This window comes from Anolis sagrei, chromosome 5 (assembly GCF_037176765.1).
Source record: "Anolis sagrei isolate rAnoSag1 chromosome 5, rAnoSag1.mat, whole genome shotgun sequence".
Classification (NCBI taxonomy): domain Eukaryota; kingdom Metazoa; phylum Chordata; class Lepidosauria; order Squamata; family Dactyloidae; genus Anolis; species Anolis sagrei.
The window spans coordinates 55,120,787-55,140,084 of record NC_090025.1 but is presented as its reverse complement, the minus strand read 5'-3'; the positions used below and the strand labels follow the sequence as shown (position 1 = coordinate 55,140,084).

Sequence of the window (19,298 nt, the reverse complement as noted above, 5' to 3'; positions counted from 1 at the left end):
GCATTTTTCTTGTCACTCTGGTTTAGTTTGCAGAAGAACTGAGCAGACATTTGCTGTGAACTTCAGGTTTGATTGATTTCTCTTGCTGTGTGGAAATAAGAAGTGAAATGAGTGGAATGGCAAAAGAATATGAATAAGAATTATAAATCAAAAAAGTTATTTTGATTTTAGATACCATTAATTGTGCCAGGGCTCATAGATGTTGATTCTCATTGATTCATATCAGAAACTTTGAGATGTTATGGCAAATATGGAACAAACAGTTTGGCTTCTCTTAAGCACTTTGAATTTACCTCCATTGATTTCAGTGAGTAAACTGAGATGTGTGTTTAATTCTTCCCCAGTGAAATCGATGTGACTTCAAAGTCCTTAACTTTTACTAGAGCATTCTCATGGTGAACAGTAAGAGTTCTTCAGAGGCATCATTAAAGTATAAATAAATATGCAATGGGTGGAGTAGCCCTCTCTGACTTTGCTGTCATTTCTATTGACCTCTTCATGTGGAGTTTGAGTCTAAATAGGGTGAGCTTCCACTATACTTGCAAGCTGTCTGTGTGGTATGCAGTTTTTCTTTGTCTAGGGCTCTTTTCACACAGTGAATGCCAACAGATTTGTAAGTTACCCTCTGTGTATCACATTTCTATCCCTCACATTCTTATGCAAGAAGGCTACAAATTTTCCCTACAAATAAAAGCATCTGATACTCTCAATCCTAAATGCCAATTTCCTTTATGAAGTCTACATTGATTTATACTCCACATTTGAATGCAATGATAACTCAGGCTGGATCTAGACTGCCTTTTATCCCAGGATCCAATATCAGATTGTCTGCTTTGAACTGGATTATATTAGTCTATACTGTCAGATAATCTGGGATCAGATCCGGGGATATAGGGCAATGTAGATCCTGCTTCAGATGCATTCACTGCCAACTCATCTGTTGTTGGGAATACACCAGATCCCAGATTCAGGTTCATACAATCGTATTATCAGAAATGGACTTGGCTGCTCCCTTTTCTCCATTGTGTCCCCAACAGTTGCTACAGCTACAGAAAAGATTATGGCATCAGGCAGAACAGGGTTGGCTTGGTGTTGCTATGGGTGATTGAGAAGAAAAAGGAAGATTTCCTGGCAACATGGGAGCCTTCCTGTGTTGCCCAATCTATGGGGGGAAGCCGTGCACATCACGCGTGCTCCACACTTCCCCCATCTGATTACCCTCCCAACGAAGCAGGCGATGCAAGGCATGGGATGCTGGAGTCCCCAAACCTCATTCTGCCGCTGATTGTCTGATTAGATGGATGGTCCATAAAGGTTTGGGGACCTCCCCTCCATCCCTTGGCCTGATCTCATTTAGTAGGGCCACCAACACTCTGTGTAGCAATTGCATTGATTTCCTATGTAAAGTTTTCATAAATAAATGCAATCAGAGATACTGATGCCATCAAAGATGGTAATAATATCTGTAAGGCTGTGTTTATAAAGGCCCTGAAGAATCTAGTATCCTTAGGAAACTGCTAGACATCCAGCAGAGTCCATTAGCACTGATCACCAACCTTGGGTTGTAAGCAACCATGTTTAAATCTCAATAATGTTCCCAGTATGTGGTGAGTTATTCAGTAAATGGCACTTCGATAAGGACCCTCTAAATCCTAGAGAGACCTCTACTTTTATGGGCCTTATTTTGTATAATTCTAAAATTATTAATAGCAGACAGAAATTAAGTATATCAGGATTGTAGCCTTCCAGAAGTCCCACGATTCCTTATCATTGTCTGTTCTGGGCACAACTGACTGGAGTTGTAGTTCTACAATATCTCGAGGGCCACCATTTGCTAACCTCAGAATAATAAGGCAATTGGTTTTGGAAGCTCCCTCCTGCTTGCAAACAGAGCTTGGAAAATTACTTTTAAAGCAAACAAATACAATGATACTCTAAAGCCATCCGTCTCTGAGTATCCATAGGATGATTCTCTCAGTCCCAGAGCATCATCTTATCATTACTCAATGATGGATGGCTTCAGAATGTAATTATATTTAGTAGAGCAATCGTGCGGTCTGAAAATGTTTCCAAGAAATCTCTACCACAATTCTGGAGATATCTGTCTGAAGTACATACATCAATGACTTGCCCCTAAAGAGAGTCTTGGGAGGGCTGGATTTTGTTTAGCGTGATAGCGGTTCTTATATCTCACTGGGCTCTGCTGAAGTAAAAGATATAAAACATCAATTTCTCTTCCCCAGGATTTTTTCAACAACAAGGACAAAAATCAGAAAGTGAAATTTATTGACATGAAGCTGTTAACATAGAACAAATCTTTAAAGCATTTACATTAACATTTACACTTTAAATCCAAGATTAGATTTCTAAGATTTAATAACTTACAGTGTGGCTTGTTGGGAGATTAATATACCATGTTTCATAGCAGGCAGGAAAATGGAGTGATGGATAAGACCTTTAGTAGTCTATGTGATGCCTGTTGCTGTTAGAAAGAATAAAAGGAAATAAATAGTCTTGAGCTGTGGCTTTGGGAGAAGATGGGGGATATGATTTATTTTAAAGTTTTTCACAGATAGCATACACTTGACACATTCCTGTTCCCGACAGAATCTAGTACTCCCCAGATGATAATGATTCATCATCAAAATGGAAATTCAAGATTAAAGTAAATGAAAAACACTGTGAAACCATTTTGTCATGCAGTTGTTACATTTCTGTCGATGTGAAGCAATGAGTTAAGCTTCGTTGACAGCTTGGTACAATTTTTACAAAAGATGGTAATCTGGTAAACCCTCTTGACACCCCTATTAGTACTGGAAGAACCTAATATATCTCTCAGACCCAATATCTCTAACAGGCCTGTGTACACGCATAATATGTCTGCTTGCCTAGCTATCAGTAGTGCATGTATGCATGTGCATGTTCTCCTTAATGCACTGTGGCATTACTTCAGAAGTGTGGTAATAAATTTTGAAATATAGAGGCTAATCATGGCAGTCCCAATAGCCACATTTCCAAGGAAAGCCCAGAATAAAAGGAACCGTGTTGAACCAGATCAACCAACTCGATTGAAATTATAACAATTTCTTCCATGACCAGGGATAGGAAAAAATTGAACTACAACTTCTGGAATCTCCTAGCTTGCTGGCTACAATATTCTGGAAGTAATTTCCTAAAGGAGCACAAACTTTGTACTGGACTATTACTTGATTCTTCAAGTCCAAGGCAACTGCCCAATACTATAAATATTAATAGGGGTGGAAATGTATTGTTGCTGTGGGGTTTCATTTTACTCTGACACTGAGCAGCCTTATATAGAGGCAAAAAGAGAAGGCTGAAGTGAATGACAGATGATGTCATAATCCCTTCTGATCAAAAAGTCCCTTAGCTTCAATCATATGAGCCCCGTCTCACTAAACCACTGTTAGCAAGCATAATAATGGGAGATCTCTAAGGAATTGAAGCATTTTTCAAGATCTTCAACTCAGAGGCTGAAAACTGAGATTGGGTTTGGAACTTAACAATTTAGCCCCCAAACAATGTGATTTTATTTTCAGTTCATAAACTAAAGGTTAAGGCTGTGTTTACTATCTAAGATTAGAGACATAAACATTATGAATTAAGCAATAAAATGACCAAAGAGAGACAATCAACCATATTGCTTTTCATTATTTGGATTTTGATCTTAAAGCAGCAAGCAGATAGTGAAACCTATCCATAAGGCATATTCATCCACTTCTGTTTTTTCCAGGACTCTGCTGTATGATATCCTGTGTGGTCCCTCTGTACATTGTCACATAATTTTTAGTTGGGATAGAAAACAATGGCTTTGACCTCAGTAAAAATAATAGCTACTTTACACCACCCAATATCTGTCTGTTTGTGAGGCTTGTGGTAAGCTTGGTTTCTTCTACAAGGCATTTCTTTCTATATTCTCTGTGAAGAAAAGGGGGTGTAGCTTTGCCCTCAGAAGTTTAAGGAGGTGATGGCCCAGATCCTGTACTGCAGAAATCCTCAAACAGGGCCAGTTCTCAGCCTCTCAGACTGGGGATGATGATAACTATAGTTTGAAAAGAAATGAATGAATTCTTATTCACACTACAGATATCTTATTTGTAGTGCAAATAAAACAAAAAACAAGGAAGAACAATACAATATTTAAAATGAAAAAAAAATGTTAAGCAACATAAATTTATCAATATTTCAGTTGGAATTGTGAGCCTGCTTTTTGGCTAATGTGATAGTCAAGTTCATTAGGATTGTTGTTGTTGTGTGCCTTTAAGTTGTTTCATGTTTAGGGCAACCCTAAATCTAAAGTTTAGGTTGGGGGATGGGTATATGACCTTGGAGGGCCACATCCAGCTCACAGGTCTTAGTTTGTCTTAGTTAGCTTTTAATGTTGAATGTGTAAGGTATAAACATAATATCTAACACAATGTAAAAAAATGAATGAGGACATTGGCACCATCCCTTCCACATTCTCTTATGTTAGCCTTGCCTCTAAAACATTGTTGGAATGAACAGAAAGGTGTAGATACACTATTCTATTTTATTCTCAAACAGTATGAATAGCAATGACATTTCCATGAAAAAAGTATCATGCTAGTGTCTCTAAGGGCCCTTCTACACTGGCCCAAATTTGCATGAAATCGGTGTTTAAAATGTTGATTTCTTGTGACTTTGGTGGGCAAACAGGGAACTGAAACCTTTTTGGTGAGTGGGTGGCCAGAGATCCACCTGTGAAAAATCAGTGCCAGCATGGGTGGCCATGACCACCTTGTCTCTAGCCTTCCTCACCACCTTTCCTGGCTGACTTTAAAAGATTTTTAAAAGGCTCCTTACCAAGCTTAGAGACTTGTAAGAGCTCTATGTTGCTAGAACTTTCAAGGAGGAATTCCCCCCTCCTCTCTCAAAAGGTCAATTTCTTCCACAGAACTCTTAAACTCTTAAGCCTTTTTTTAAAAAAAGGCTTGGTAAGGAGCTTTTTTAAAAAGCCAGTAAATGGGGTGAGGGACAGGACATGGGGTGAGGGACAGGAAGATGGCACTTTTGAGTAAACTGCTCCTGAGATTGTGGATGGTGATCTCAGGAACAATCTCTACAGGCCCCACACCTCCAAAGAGACCCACCTGGAAGCTCTTTTCATCTCAATTAAGACATAAAAGCAGGACACAAATAACAACATTGATTTTTGAATATCATACAGTTTGACCATTTGGGAACAACATTCAAATCCTTGCTCAGCCATGAAAACCCACTTGTAGCCTCTGAAAACCCCATGTCCGATCTGCCTTACTGTAGCCATAAGTCAGAAATGACTTTAAGACACACAAGAACAACAAACACATGTGAAAGAATGGTGCAACTCTGGGAGTTATTATTTTTTTCAGTGTACAGTTTCATAAAGGAACTGCTTGTACATCTTCCATGTTACTTGCAGAGTCAATTCCCTGATTCTGGAAGAAGAATACTCTTTCATCTATTCTGCAAATGACTTTTGTGTAAATAAGCGCAAATGACTTCCTTTTTAAAAAAATCTGTGGGTATTTTACGTCTGAGATCATTTCAAAAGGTTGTTTTAAACAATAAATATTATTTTGTCTCCAAATTAAAATTTTCTCCAAAACATCTCAATAGAATTTTATTCTGCTAAAGGTTATCTACATTGTTAATCTAGTGAGAAAAAATTTGTCACCCAGTGATTTTGCAATAATTTACGGATGAGGCCAAATTAATATTTAATACTGCATTTTTTAATTCTTTAACATCAATTTCAGCCCCTCATGTTACCCGGCTCTGCAGCTGTGACTCTGTCACATTAGGAGAATCAGCTTCTATAAATCCTTTCATCTGTTCACTAACAGCAAGCTGAAAATTATCGGCTTCCTGTATTTTGTGTCTAGAGGCCGTGTTTAAAAAATAATATGCCTTTTCAGTACTATTAAACAGATCAATTTCTACCAGCAGAGCCTTTTTTTTTTGGATGTCAGTTTCATCACCAAAAAAGAGTTTATGTGATCTGAATACATAGCCATCCTTTGCAACCAGGCACATTATTTGTTTATACTACAGCACAAAGCTTAAAACTTTCATAAACAAACAAACCTCTGATTTCTTATCCAAGTTTTTTCCCATAAGATACAAAAACTTTTAATGAAAACTCCCTGTTGCATCTCATATGTGACAATATCTCTCTACCTTATTTCTTTGGGAGTAATTTGGCTGCTATTTTATAGGTATGCAGAACTGAACACTGAAAATGTCAAAACTAGAGAAGGAAGGGATACTTATTAGTTTCAGTTTCATTGTGCTTCTCTGAATCCCACAAGCATTTCTGTCCCATCTTTTGTTCACATCATGTTGCAAATTTTTTCAAACATTTTCTAATGTAAAATTGGTATATATTTTCTACTTTTTCTAAAGTTCACACTTTTTCCCAATTTTGTTCGTTGAATAAATTATGTTGGGTTTTACATTTTTAATGCTATGTATTTTAGTTATTTGTATTTTTAAAATATATGCTTGATTTAATGTAAAGCATACTGCAAATCTTATGAATGTGTATGTTTCCGAAACGAGATGCACTTTGTATCATCAGAGGTATTTGGAGGTGCAAAATGGTCAGCTTGAGTGAGAAAACTCCCAAAATCTGTCCCATCCCTTGTCATAGCAACCAGAAGCTATATTCAATAGATATCTCCAGCTTTGGGATCAACAGTTTGTCCAAATCCTATGAAAATCCTGTACACTATCAACAGAATATGAATCTCTGTTTTGGTTGAGATGGGCTGTCAGGGCATTGGGAAACAGGCTGCCATGGATTCTTTAGTCCTTCCACCCTGCAAAGTGATACTGTGACACCAAGGACCTTTTATCCATGTTTGTGCAAACTTAGGTAAAGCTTAGCAAAAAACAAACACACATAGAACAAAATACAGACTGATTCATCACAAACTCGTGAACTATTGTTCCAGTGCTACTGTTTTAATTAGTCAGTGCAACAAAGGAAATATTGTTCTCGCTTTCCACTTTCCACCTTTTATGGCACCTGCAAAAAAAGTAAAATGTACAAAATCCTTGTGAGACAGTCCTTATTAGTAAACTAGTGTATATATATCCAGAGTTCCTTGAGTGTCAGAGCGACTGCTCCCCACTCTCAATTTTCATTCCTTCTTTCTCTTGTGCTTTGCTCAAGATCCTAACCTAATAATCCCTAGCTACTGATATAAACCAGGGTCACTTAGAATGTGCAGTATTTCTCCAGTATCTGAGTACTGTTCCAGCCTGTCTCAATCTATCGAATAGTGTTATGGAGAATAATGGGACCCCAATTCCAGCACTGGTAGCTTGTTAGAAGCTATTTGTTTTGTTTCTTGTCTAGAGATAACAATCAGATCATATAAACAAATTATTAATCTAGGGAGTTAATGGGAATTTTTAAAATCAGTACAGTATTTATATATGCGCCACTTATCCAGTGGGTATATTCTTGTTGGGGTTTGCAATTGCATTTATGCCTAGATTTGAGTTGGTCTTTGTTGCTATGTTTTCTTCATATTTTGACGCTGCATTATTTCCATTCAAACAATTTTCAAGATAGCTTGGAGTTCTTCATGTTTATATACAGTAGCATTATATCAATCATTTGACAACAACATTCTTATATTAAGCATGCTGCAGTTCAATTAATATTTTGTTGTTAACTGTCATTAAGTTGATGTATGATAACCCTACGAATGAGAGATATCCAAGGCATCTTGTTATAAACAGTCTTGAAAACTCAGGGCTTTGGCTTCTTTGACTGAGGCCTCTTCTACACTGCTATAGAAACCAGATTATCAAAGCAGGTAATCCACATTATATACTTTGAACAGGATTATATGAGTCTACACTGCCCGATAATCCAGTCCAGATAATCTGGATTTTATATGACAGTGTAGAAGAGGCTTGAGCATGTGTACTTGTTAAGTAGTCTGCCTCTTTTTCTGCCGTCTTCAGCATTTCCAAGTACTGTAGTAGTCTCTTGTCAAATAAGTCATGTCATCACAACATTCTGAAATATATTAAGACATAAAAAATAAATAAAACTAGTTTTTTTTTTTAAAAAAAGGAAAACATTAGTTAATGGCTGACAACAATAATAAAAAGCTAATGGCTGACAAAAATGAATCATGGATCATTGGTCACCAAATATATATTCTTATGTATTACAAAAATGATTTTTTGAGGAAGAATTCTGGAAGATAGATTCTGGAACTTTAAATGAGGCAACTACTTGTCTAGTTTTCACTAATGTTCCTCAGTTTGGGTTTTTGAACATGTGGTTTGGAGGAGCAAAGCCAACCACTTTTGCATGAAAGCAGTGATGATTCAATAAGAGGGTTGAGCTGTTGGGTGGTGGAAATGGTAAATGCTTCTTTGAAAGAGAGTTATGTCTTAATGACTTTTTAAAATGTGTATATGAACTCAATATAGATATCTTTCTATGTTACATTGTTATATATTTCTATATGAAAAAAGTTATTGATTTTAATTGGATTTACAGTCAACCCTCAATATTTCTAGGGGCTAGAGTTTAATATCCTTACAAAAGTTGAAAACCGGTTAATATAAGCCCTCTTTTTTTTACCCGAGGAAAAACTTCTCTAGGCATTTCTTTCAGCAAACCATAGAATCTAGAAATGTCAGGATAAATGTTTTCTCTAGGCATTTATAGGTGTTTCAGTGTGATCCTATGGCTATTGTGTCCTATAAAAAGATTCTGCCTGATGATATTCACATTATCAACAGAACAGATATACTTTAATTGGCCCAATTTTGTGTCATGTGGAATGTTTAATGATATGTGGATTATGTGTACGTTTCAAAAGTTTTGTGGCCTTGGAGATATTTGTTTTTAAATAGAGAATGTATTATCTTTTACTTGTGCATGAGGCCATGAGCCAATCTAGGGTTCATAGGTTCTAGTACTTCTGGTTGGAAAAGTTGAAATGACCATAATTCCAATATGTTAAAAAAATCAGTCCTTGTAAAAACTTTTTTTTTTTGCTCAAAGTAGAGCTTGACATACTTTCTTGGGTTGGGCTATCAAAGCTAGGGATCTTTTTTACCATTCTTTCTGATCAATGTGGAGCTTAGAAAACTTAATTTCCAACCAGAAATCATCTCTAATTTGTTAGACTTTGTGTTTTGTATTTAAATAATATATTTAGAGCAACTGTGGTAGATATTTAACATAACTTATCATATATATTAATTACTGGAGCCCGTCCCAAGGTGCCAGATTTCTATCCTCAAATCTGAGGCCCAGTGTGTCTCCTGAGTTGGTAAAACTAGATCTGTGATTATTTAGAATACTAGATCCATGATTATCCACCTTGAGTCCCCTTGGGAGATAAGGTGGAATATAAATACAGTTATTTATTAGAGATATGTGTGTGTAATTAGTAGCCATAGGCATTTTATTACTGCATTTGTGTTTTGAATTATATCTGTTATTTCATGATTATCTGGATCTGCCTAGCTATCTTTTTAAACCTAGAACTGTAATACAAAGTTTTGGATATCATTCTTTTTAGTTAAAAGTCAAAACTGGAGTCCATGCATTAGAGTTCAAATCTTAATCATAATTTCATAGGAAAGTGCTAGTGCATGGGGTTTTTTCTTGGTTTTACTTCAGAAAATTATTTTCTTCAGATTTACTGTTTGAAGTCACTACGAAAGAGCTCAGAAGCTTCAAAGGATTCATGAACACATAGAGCACTTCTGAAGTGTCATTTCAATGCATCTTCCATTGATGTATTTTTTATATTACTGCAATGAAATCATTTCTCTCCCAAACCCATTGTTCATTCTAAACACTGTAACTCCATAGGAAAAACAGCTAGGGTGTATCAATTGTGTTTCTGTTCAAATTCTAAATAAATGCTACGATGTTCACATTAGCTAAAACACCCTTTTCACTGAATGATCAGAAAACCTAATAAATTCCAGCAGTAAACATTAAGTATGCATAGGGCTAGGAGTCAGGCTAGACAATCAAACGGAATAAAATGATGTGCCTTGGAAGATATTTTGCAAATCAAACTTGTATCAGCTTCATTATTTTGAAAACTGATATGCTTTGCATGTGATTTTCATAACCATTTATGTCTTCTCTTTCCTTCTTACATGCTGCAGTTGCAAACATATTGTGGAGAGAGGAAGGTACTAATCTCAATTTCTCCCATTCTGTAATAATGTACTTGTTTCATGCACATATTAAATTTCTTGTTAGTAGACAGTAGCTATAATAATTATATTTTAATGATATGTTCATTCTCATTTTTCATCAATTGTCCGTTAATTTCAATTCTATTGTATAGTTTTTCATTATCAATAATTAAATATCTTCTTTTTTTTCCGTGTGTGTGTGTGGGGGGGGGGGGGAGGGAGAGGGAATAACCCATGCTTATAATATCTATAAACCTACTTTGGTGAAATGCTTGCAGCAATATCTGAGTTACAGCTAAATTTCCCTTTGGAGACTTCATTCTTAACTTGTGCTGTTGCTGCCATAAATCATTCAGCCAATCAGCTTATCTTCACTCAGAATGTTGACCTAAGGATGTGAATCATTCTTATTTTGCCAAGCATGCAGTCTTGTGAAACTTCCAGAATAAGAAAGGATTGTTGAAGTCTGATTACTATGTGAGTCAAAGCTGTAGAGATTTTAAACTTTAAAAGTTTGGATTTGAAGCAAAGAGTTTGGATAACTCACTGGCTCATACTATAGCTCACTATTTTTTCTTATTCTGGCCTATCGCCAAAAACAATATTTTACTATTTAGGGGGAGCAGTAAATTATGTCCCCAACAACTATATGATTTCATCACATGAGGTACTTTTCAATAGCATGTTCCAATTCACCTGTACTTTACAATGGAGCCAGCTAACTTCCATTTCATGACATAGGGCAACTCCCAGCAGGGCTCAATCATAACATTATAGGCTAACCGCTGCATGCTGTGACACCGGCAACATGGGATGCTTCCAGTGTTGAATAAAAGACAACAGGGGAAGCCAGGCGGCCAACACTTCCCACTGTGAGATTGGGACTAGGGTGAGTCAGGCAATGAGGAGCATGGTGGGATGAGTTCCCTATCCCCCAATGGACATCACCTGATTCACCCAGATGCATGGCGATTCCTATGACCCATCTGATGAATAGTATTTAAAACCATTGAACTATTTTTGCTCATAAAACAGAAAATGTCAAAGCTTCTCTCCCCATTACTAGCATTAATAATAGCAATAGCAAATAGTTAATGCATTGCTGCCCATTCATAATATGCCATACCTCCAACCTGAGGCAGCCACCTCACTGGCCTACTGATGGCAGTCAAAGGCTTGATAACAAAGAAGATAAAATCAAGCTCCTTTTGTTTAAAGTGAACAATAGTATACTCTCAACTGCTTGATTTGTTAAGAGCAGTCTTGATTTTTTCCCTCTGTTCTCCCACTTTTTTACTGCTTTTAAAAAGTTCTAGTTTCTATCTCCTCTATTTCTTTCCCCCTTTCTTCTAAATTTAGGATTGCAACCTAAGGGTAAATCTACATGAGCAATCAAATCCGGAGCTGATCTAAATGCAGCTGGTGGCAGGAGTCTAGTGTAACCAAACCCATTTCAGCCCCACTGGACAGTAACCCTCGCCTGTGTCATTGTTCATCACTATAATTGGCCACTTTGGAGCTCCAGAAAGGTTCTGGCCATTGCTTGGTACCCTTGCTAAGTTGCATGGGTTCCTTGTCTTACAGAAGCAAAAGTGCCAAGCTCTCTGGAGCTCCAAGGCAACTTCTATAGTGATGAACAACAACACAGATAAGTGCCACCCCAGTTTCCCTATGATGCAGACTACTGGGAAAATAGGACTGTGGCACTGGCCCACGTTGCACAGCCGAGCAGATTTCAAATTGGCCCTACTGTTCACAGACACCCTGGAGTGTGGTTCTGCTTCAGAGTTGGAATGTTCTGGAGCAACCCCAACTTTCCTTAACTCTGGGAACAAATGTGTTAAGATGTCTTTGTACATCATGTAAAAGTAATGGAGCTGATTCTTGCCCACTTCAAGTTATGGTGCTTGTGTAGATGTGCCGAAGCATAATTATAAAAGTAGTTTGGACTCAGTTCAGTTGAAGGAAGAGGAGGTTTGGAATACTGTCCTATCCAATTGTCGTTGGTGAAAGCAAAGTGCTGCAATCTTTCCTAGAGTTCTCATTAGTAACTTTTGCAATCTTAACTGCACTCTGATTTTGCTTGGTCACAAGTGCCTAGGCTTTCATCTGGGAAATGGTGGAGGGTATGTGATTATTTGACAAAATGTATCAGTTTAGAGAGGGGTTATCAAACTGCTTGGCAAAGCCCTTGGGGCTCCATGAGTGATAGTGAAGGGTTCTGTGGTTCCATGTTGCTTCCCACCTTCTCCTCTTTCCTCCTTCTCTTGCTCCTGAGAAATGCAGGGAAATTAAACTTTGGAACTGTGAAAACAGCAGCAGCAGCGTCCTCCTGGGGCACAGATCCTTTCTCCCCTGCATCCCTCACTGCCCACACACTTTTTCTCACAGTCCGGACTCTTTTCCTTGTTAACCAGACACCCCTTCACCTACTTTGCTTCCAAAACTCTTTTTATGCTCAGAGAGTGATTTGATTGTGCTATTCCTGCATGGCAGAAGGGGTTGGAATAGCTACTGGGGTTGCTATTATTATTATTATTATTATTATTATTATTATTATTATTATTACTACTACTACTACTACCACTACTACTACTACTACTATTACTACAGAGGCTGGATGGCCATCTGCCAGGGGCACTTTGTGCTTTTCTTGCATAGCATAAAGCAGTTGACTGGATGACCCCTGGGATTGCTTCTATTACTATAATTATTATTATAAGGTTGGATGACCATCTGTTGAGGGTGCTTTGATTATGATTTTACTGCATGGCAGAAGCGGGTTGGCCACAATGTGACTCCTGTGTCCAAAAGTTTGCCTATGCAATATATAAATATTCATTGGGGCTCCATGAGAAACATTTGCTTCAGAAAGGGCTCCGTGGCTGAAAATGTTTGAGAACCCCTGGTTTAGAGTACTGATTTAATAAGTACAGAACTCATTATGTACCTATTTAACAAAAATAGAACAGTCTAAAATTTTAAAAAAATCAACCCCACTAAGCTTTATGGAGAATTGAGAATGAATCTGGGGTCAAAGAAGATATGGCAACATACTTTCATTATATTCGACTTAACAACATCTTATATTCACATTGGGTTTTTTTTTTCAAAAAGCAGGTAGAATACTATATTAAATTTAATACTATGGCCAATTTGATCGAGTTCACTTTCAATACAAAAGTAAAACATATTGAATAGCATGTATGATATGAGTAATGGAAATGAAATTGAGCCCAACTAGTAATTTCAATGTGATATATCTTCAATTATATAAATTATAAATTATGTAAAATATACAGGCATTGAATACCATATTTATCATTAACTTCTTCCACATCACATACACATGTATGCCAACATTTTCATTATCCTGACTTCCAAAGTAAATATTTATACGACCTATGTTTGATCCTCAGTTGATGATTGACAAACTATTGTTTAGAAAGGTTCAAAGTGTGTTTTGTGAATTAGAATTCATTCTTCAGTGTGAATAACTGTAGAAGCAAAGTAGGTGGATTTTTGACCATATTTCAAAAATCAGATTAATGATGGAAAGTAGGGAGGATGGTAAAATAAAAACAGATGGAATTGATATGCTAACAGAACATGCACATAACAAATATGTTATTTTATTGTATACATTTTTGCAAATGACTTTTATTTAGGGAGAGCTGTAATTTCAAAATGTCATGTTTTATTGCATTTAATATAAAGCTACACACATAATGTGCATTCAAATGTCAAACAAAGCAAGAATTCTTTCTGGCATAGAGTGATATATGAATATATATTATGAATGCACCTTGCTGTGAATGAGCCAATATGTCAGTGCATTGTAACTTATAATTTCTGGGAGTAGCTAAACATAACATAGACCTTTTGTTCAAACCAACACTTCATACTAGATCTAGAAATGGACTGTAGTCACTTCAGTTCACTTGTGTGCAGGTTAAAAGGGATAACTGAAATACTCAGGTGAAAACTTGAATACTCAAAGGAAGACAATAGCCTTCAAGGAGCTACTGGGATGGAATGGAGGATTAAAGGTGCCCCATTCTGATCTCTGGGGATGTTTCAATGCTGGGCTTAAACTGGCAAAGCAATAGAATCAAACTATAGCAATGGGAATAAACTTCATCCACACAGAATATAGCTTAAAACCTGTTTTAGGGCTGTAAGGAGAAAAGCAGGGAAAGGAATCTCCATTGTTCTGCTACTGTAACATCAACATGATATTGGAATTATATTAGAAGCCATCTTTTTGTTGGCAAGACTTTTGCTTGATAATTTTGTCTCTTTTTAATCAATGTGCTATCACATCTACTCATCTTGTGTTTTAGTGATGTTAGGTGGTAATGGTGAACACAGGTTCCAATTTATTTTGATAAGGCATGTCAAATTATTCCATTCCTGAAGCAGAAAAGTAGGATATAAATGTGGAAGAGCTGACCATTTCAAATGATCACAACACTGGTTTCATATAGGTTCATTCCTGTAAAATTGCTTTCCAGCCAATTGGATTTCTTAATGACCTTAATCAACTGAGAAGGGTTGAAGTGCATCCAGTGATTAGAAATATTGATTTGAAGAGAAAATACACCAATGGTTTGGAGAAAAAAACTCTAAACTTTATTGTAAGAACTCTAGTCTAAGAATGTTACTCAGGATGCTGATCTCACATACCATCATCCTGAACTCTCTGTCTTGTAAACGGATTCCACACTGTTTCATGGGAAGAAGACGAGGTGGAGAAACATCTTTAAGAGTATCCATTTACGACACAAAGAACTCAGGATAGGTGGGAGAACACGTCATGTCACTCAAACTATCTAATCTTATTACTACTGACCACTGTGAGGCATTCTTCAGTGCAAAGCATTGTTACATTTCAAATGGGATCCTGTTAAATCAGTGGTTCTCAACCTGGAGTCCCCAGATGTCTTTGGCCTACAACTCCCAGCCAGTTTACCAGCTGTTAGGATTTCTGGAAGTTGAAGGCCAAAAACATCTGGGGACCTCAGGTGGAGAACCACTGTGTTAAATGTTCTTTCCACCCTTAATTTGTTTCTGCATTAAACCAACTAAATTTTCTGAAAGGGTATGGAAATGCATTAAAATGGTTGGGTTCCACTAAATTGTCTTCAGGTTTTTCTGCTCACTCCATCAGTGTACCACATTCAGATGATATTTTGTATATGCTCTGCATTTATTACCATACTATTTTGTACTTATGCCTACATTTTTAGCATGTAGGATGCATTATTATAGCAGATCTTACATACTATTTGTACACACAACTATTCACTAGCCATTTTAACAAAATGTTATGGTGTATGGGGGAGATTTCATCCCAACCCTATGTGTAAAATTGGAATATTGAATTAATATGTTCCACACAATAAAAATAAAAAGGAAGACAATTTAGACTATGGATTCTGTAGGAGTGTTTCTAATGCACATTAGTACTCTGGTAAATATAATGTATGGGTCTATGAACATTTCTGATAGTCCGTATTAATAATGCATTGGGGTACCAAGTTAACCATCAGTGCCTGCAAACTATGCCAGAATATTCTTTGTGCAGTACTAGAATAGATAGTATTCAGTTTTGATTTTTCTTTAGTGAAAGGTGCATTCTCTTGCAGAAGTTAAAAGCCTTGATTTTTATTAGCACCCCTTTATTATTGATTATTATTGTTATTATTATCCCTCTATCCTGCTCTGTAAAAGATAATTCTTCAATCTGAAATCATAGTTTGCAGTCAGTGATTGTTAAGTTAGCAAGGGGGAGCTGTAAAAATTCAATGCCATGATTTGCATTAAGCAGCCCTTCAGTAAGCCATTACTGGATGCAACCTATGTGTGTGTGTGCGCGCGTGCGCGTGCATGCACGCATATGCAAAATGTGTAATAAGACATTTCTAAAAATCTAGAATTTGTTCCTGCCATGGTGAAATGTTATTTCGCCTCTTTCAACCCTCACAAAAGATGCATTGAAAAACATACAAGGAATTTGCATCTATTTGATGTGAAAATAAAAGGCTACTTTCAAAATGTAGCCTAGGTTTCCAAACTGGCATTCATAAAGCCATTTTTGTTTCTCATGAGTGCTGTAATATGAAATTTTGAATCACAATGAAGTTTTATTTTAGGTTTAAAGGGGGGGGGGAATCTTGTAGGTTTGATTTTGTAACCTTTGTGCACATTACCAGATTGCTTTGAGGCCTAAAATAGCCAAGGCTTTTGTTTAAGAACTCTTTATTGTTCTGGGTGGTTTAATTTTGTTCTTTTAAATTTTTTTTTATTCCTAAGGTCTGGGAATTGGGAATATGTTCTATGTATTTTATGAAGATGGAATCAAAGTGATACAACCGGTAGAATGTGAATTCCAGAGACATATTAAGCCTTCTGAAAAGCTCCTTGGATTTCAGGCAAGTGTTCCAAATAACCCAGTTATGTCTTTTCTTCAATTCTTGATTTTTGATATAAGCCAAAAATGCTTCTACAGATGTTATACATCCTTATGAAGAAATTAACATTGTTTTTCTTTCAATGGGCCTCCACTCTAAAAGGAGAGTTTGGCATGGATCAAAGAGCCATGAACAAAGAGAAAATGCAGTAGTGCTATTCCCGTGACCTCTTTCTCAAATATTTGTAGAAAACTTTCTACAGTTTTGTGCCACAATGTATTGTGTTAAAGTATAGGAACCATGTGAATAAAGAAGGTACAGGTTATGCCATATGAATCCTTGTAGATCAGAAAACTTTTTTCAGAAAGAGCTATGAAACTTCATGCACAACAACTACTGCAACTGGAAGAACGTCTCTGCATTCCCATGTGATGGTCCAGATTAGAAACACACCTAGCATAAATCCATAAATTGTAAATCCAAATCCTCAGGAAAGACTGAGGTTTTAGAAAAAGTAGAATATCAGTTTTTAGTTGACAGTTTTTAGATGATGATTACACATAATATATTTTTGATGCATTATAAAGATTTTTTTAAAAAAAGATGTGGTTTAGGCAAAATAGAAACTTGAAGAGTAAGAGGGCAAGGAAAGGCAAGCCAGCAGTAGAGTAGTATTTTTGTTGTGGTTGATGGATACAGTAAGTTGCAATTCCCCACTTTGTTAAGGACATTCATAACTAATCTGAAATCTAGAAGGTTAGAGGGTTTTTTTTGTAAGTTCGTACTGTCTTCACCCTCAATCAGGAAGTTTCCATTGTTTGTTTGTCCAGCCATCATTCATTTATTCTGTTCAAAGATTGCAAAAGAGTTTACAATGAATACAGTCTTGCAAATGTAAAAAAAAGTTTTTTAAAAGGTCACAAAATATATTAAATAATTTAAGAAGTTAGGAAAAGGTTAATAGAGTGTAAAAATATTTGAACAATGCATATACAAGAGTTTCTGATCATGTGTTCATCAGTAAATGCATGATATTACCAACTCTGGATTTATCTTACATAGGAAATGATAAACTAACGCAAGTGCATTTCATTGCTTTTTTTGACCTCAACATTTGCAGATTTGGAGTGGAATAATGTAGGGCAGGGGTCCTCAAACTAAGGCTCGGGGGCCGGATATGGCCCTCCAAGATCATCTACCCGGTCCTCACTCAGGGTCAACCTAAGTCTGAAATGACTTGAAAGCACACAACAACAACAACAACAACAACAATCTTATCTCATCAGCCAAAAGCAGGCCCACACTTCCCATTGAAATACTAATAAGTTTATATTTATTAAAATTGTTCTTCATTTTAATTATTGTATTGTTTTAAGTGTTTTTTGCACTACAAATATGAAATGTGCCGTGTGCATAGGAATTCATTCATGCTTTTTCAAATTATAATCTGGCCCTCCAACAGTTTGAGGGACTATAACCTGGCCCTCTTTTTAAAAAGTTTGAGGACCCCTGATGTAAGGTATTTACAAATATTTAGCCTACAGTTGCACATTTATAACTGCTTTGTATTCACATTTCCTACATAGTACCCTGATTAGGAGCTATGTAGGGATTGTGAAAGTTCCCCGAACGGTACTTACAGGTATAGAGCCTCTCAGTTGTGAAGGGTCCATTTCCCTGTCAGTCAAGAAGTGGCTGCCTGATACACTTACTGCCTTTCATGCAAGTGATTGCTGGGACCTTTTATGCCTGTTAAGATCAAGATCACAGATGGGAGCTGGTGAGAACATCAGCCAGCCATGTATTGATCAACAGAGGAACAGATAGTGGCTGCTTACTGGTGGAGTTTGGGAAGGTCTAAACAGCACACAGCTTTGTAGTTGTGCTCTGTAGTATGTAATAGTCATAAGGGATTCTGATAGTTGTACATTTCTGTATGTATATATGTAGAAAACAGATAAATAGAAATAAATGCACAAATGTGCAGGCATGCCCACACTTCATAAATGAAATTACTAATCCAGTGAAGGAAGACCCATTTATAAAATCATATGGCACAATGATTGCTCATTAAAGCATCACTGAATCTTGGGTTGTTTTTTTTTTTTTGTGCTAAAATCACAATTCCCCTGGATTTCATTTGAACAACAATCAGGTAAAAGGAACTGTGGGTCACCTTCATTCTTGTCTGGGATTTTATCTGATAACTTTTCTAAAGGCTTGTTAGTTTATTAAGAATCAACTCCTTTGCTAGTTTTTACATATTAAAACAAAATCATTTGCTTGTTTTTGCTACTGCAATAATCATTGCTAGAGGGGTTTTTTAAGTATATATATGTATATGTATATATGTATATATATATGTGTGTGTGTGTATGTATATATGTGTATATATATATATATATATATATATATGCACTCATGCTGTACTCAAAAGCAAGATAATTTTTTATCATGCATAATTATACTTTTGGTAGCTAATCAAGCTTTGATTTGTGTATCTTAACTAAAATTAGTTCAGCATCACTAAAATATGTCAGCCTTCTCTCAATCTCTCTCTTATGGATGGCTAATTCAAAAACTGATTATTTAAGAACTATCCTAAAATATTACCAGCTGAAAATGAGAATTAGCATCATATGGAGAAGCATACATTCTATGTAGCTTTTAAGC

The 19,298-nt window shown here is 36.4% G+C and overlaps 1 protein-coding gene across 4 annotated transcripts in view; it reads left to right on the top strand.

Annotated features, from left to right (window-relative positions):
- The window catches only part of FSTL5 (follistatin like 5), a 445,346-nt gene that overhangs the window by 374,474 nt on the left and 51,574 nt on the right, over positions 1 to 19,298 (top strand). For 3 of the 4 annotated variants that reach the window (XM_060778762.2, XM_067468703.1, XM_060778764.2), the window contains 2 exons: positions 10,180 to 10,206; positions 16,528 to 16,646. In XM_060778762.2, coding sequence (XP_060634745.2) covers positions 10,180 to 10,206; positions 16,528 to 16,646 — 146 coding nt within the window. The remainder of the gene's footprint in view (positions 1 to 10,179; positions 10,207 to 16,527; positions 16,647 to 19,298) is intronic. The other variant, XM_060778765.2, reaches the window with a different exon arrangement.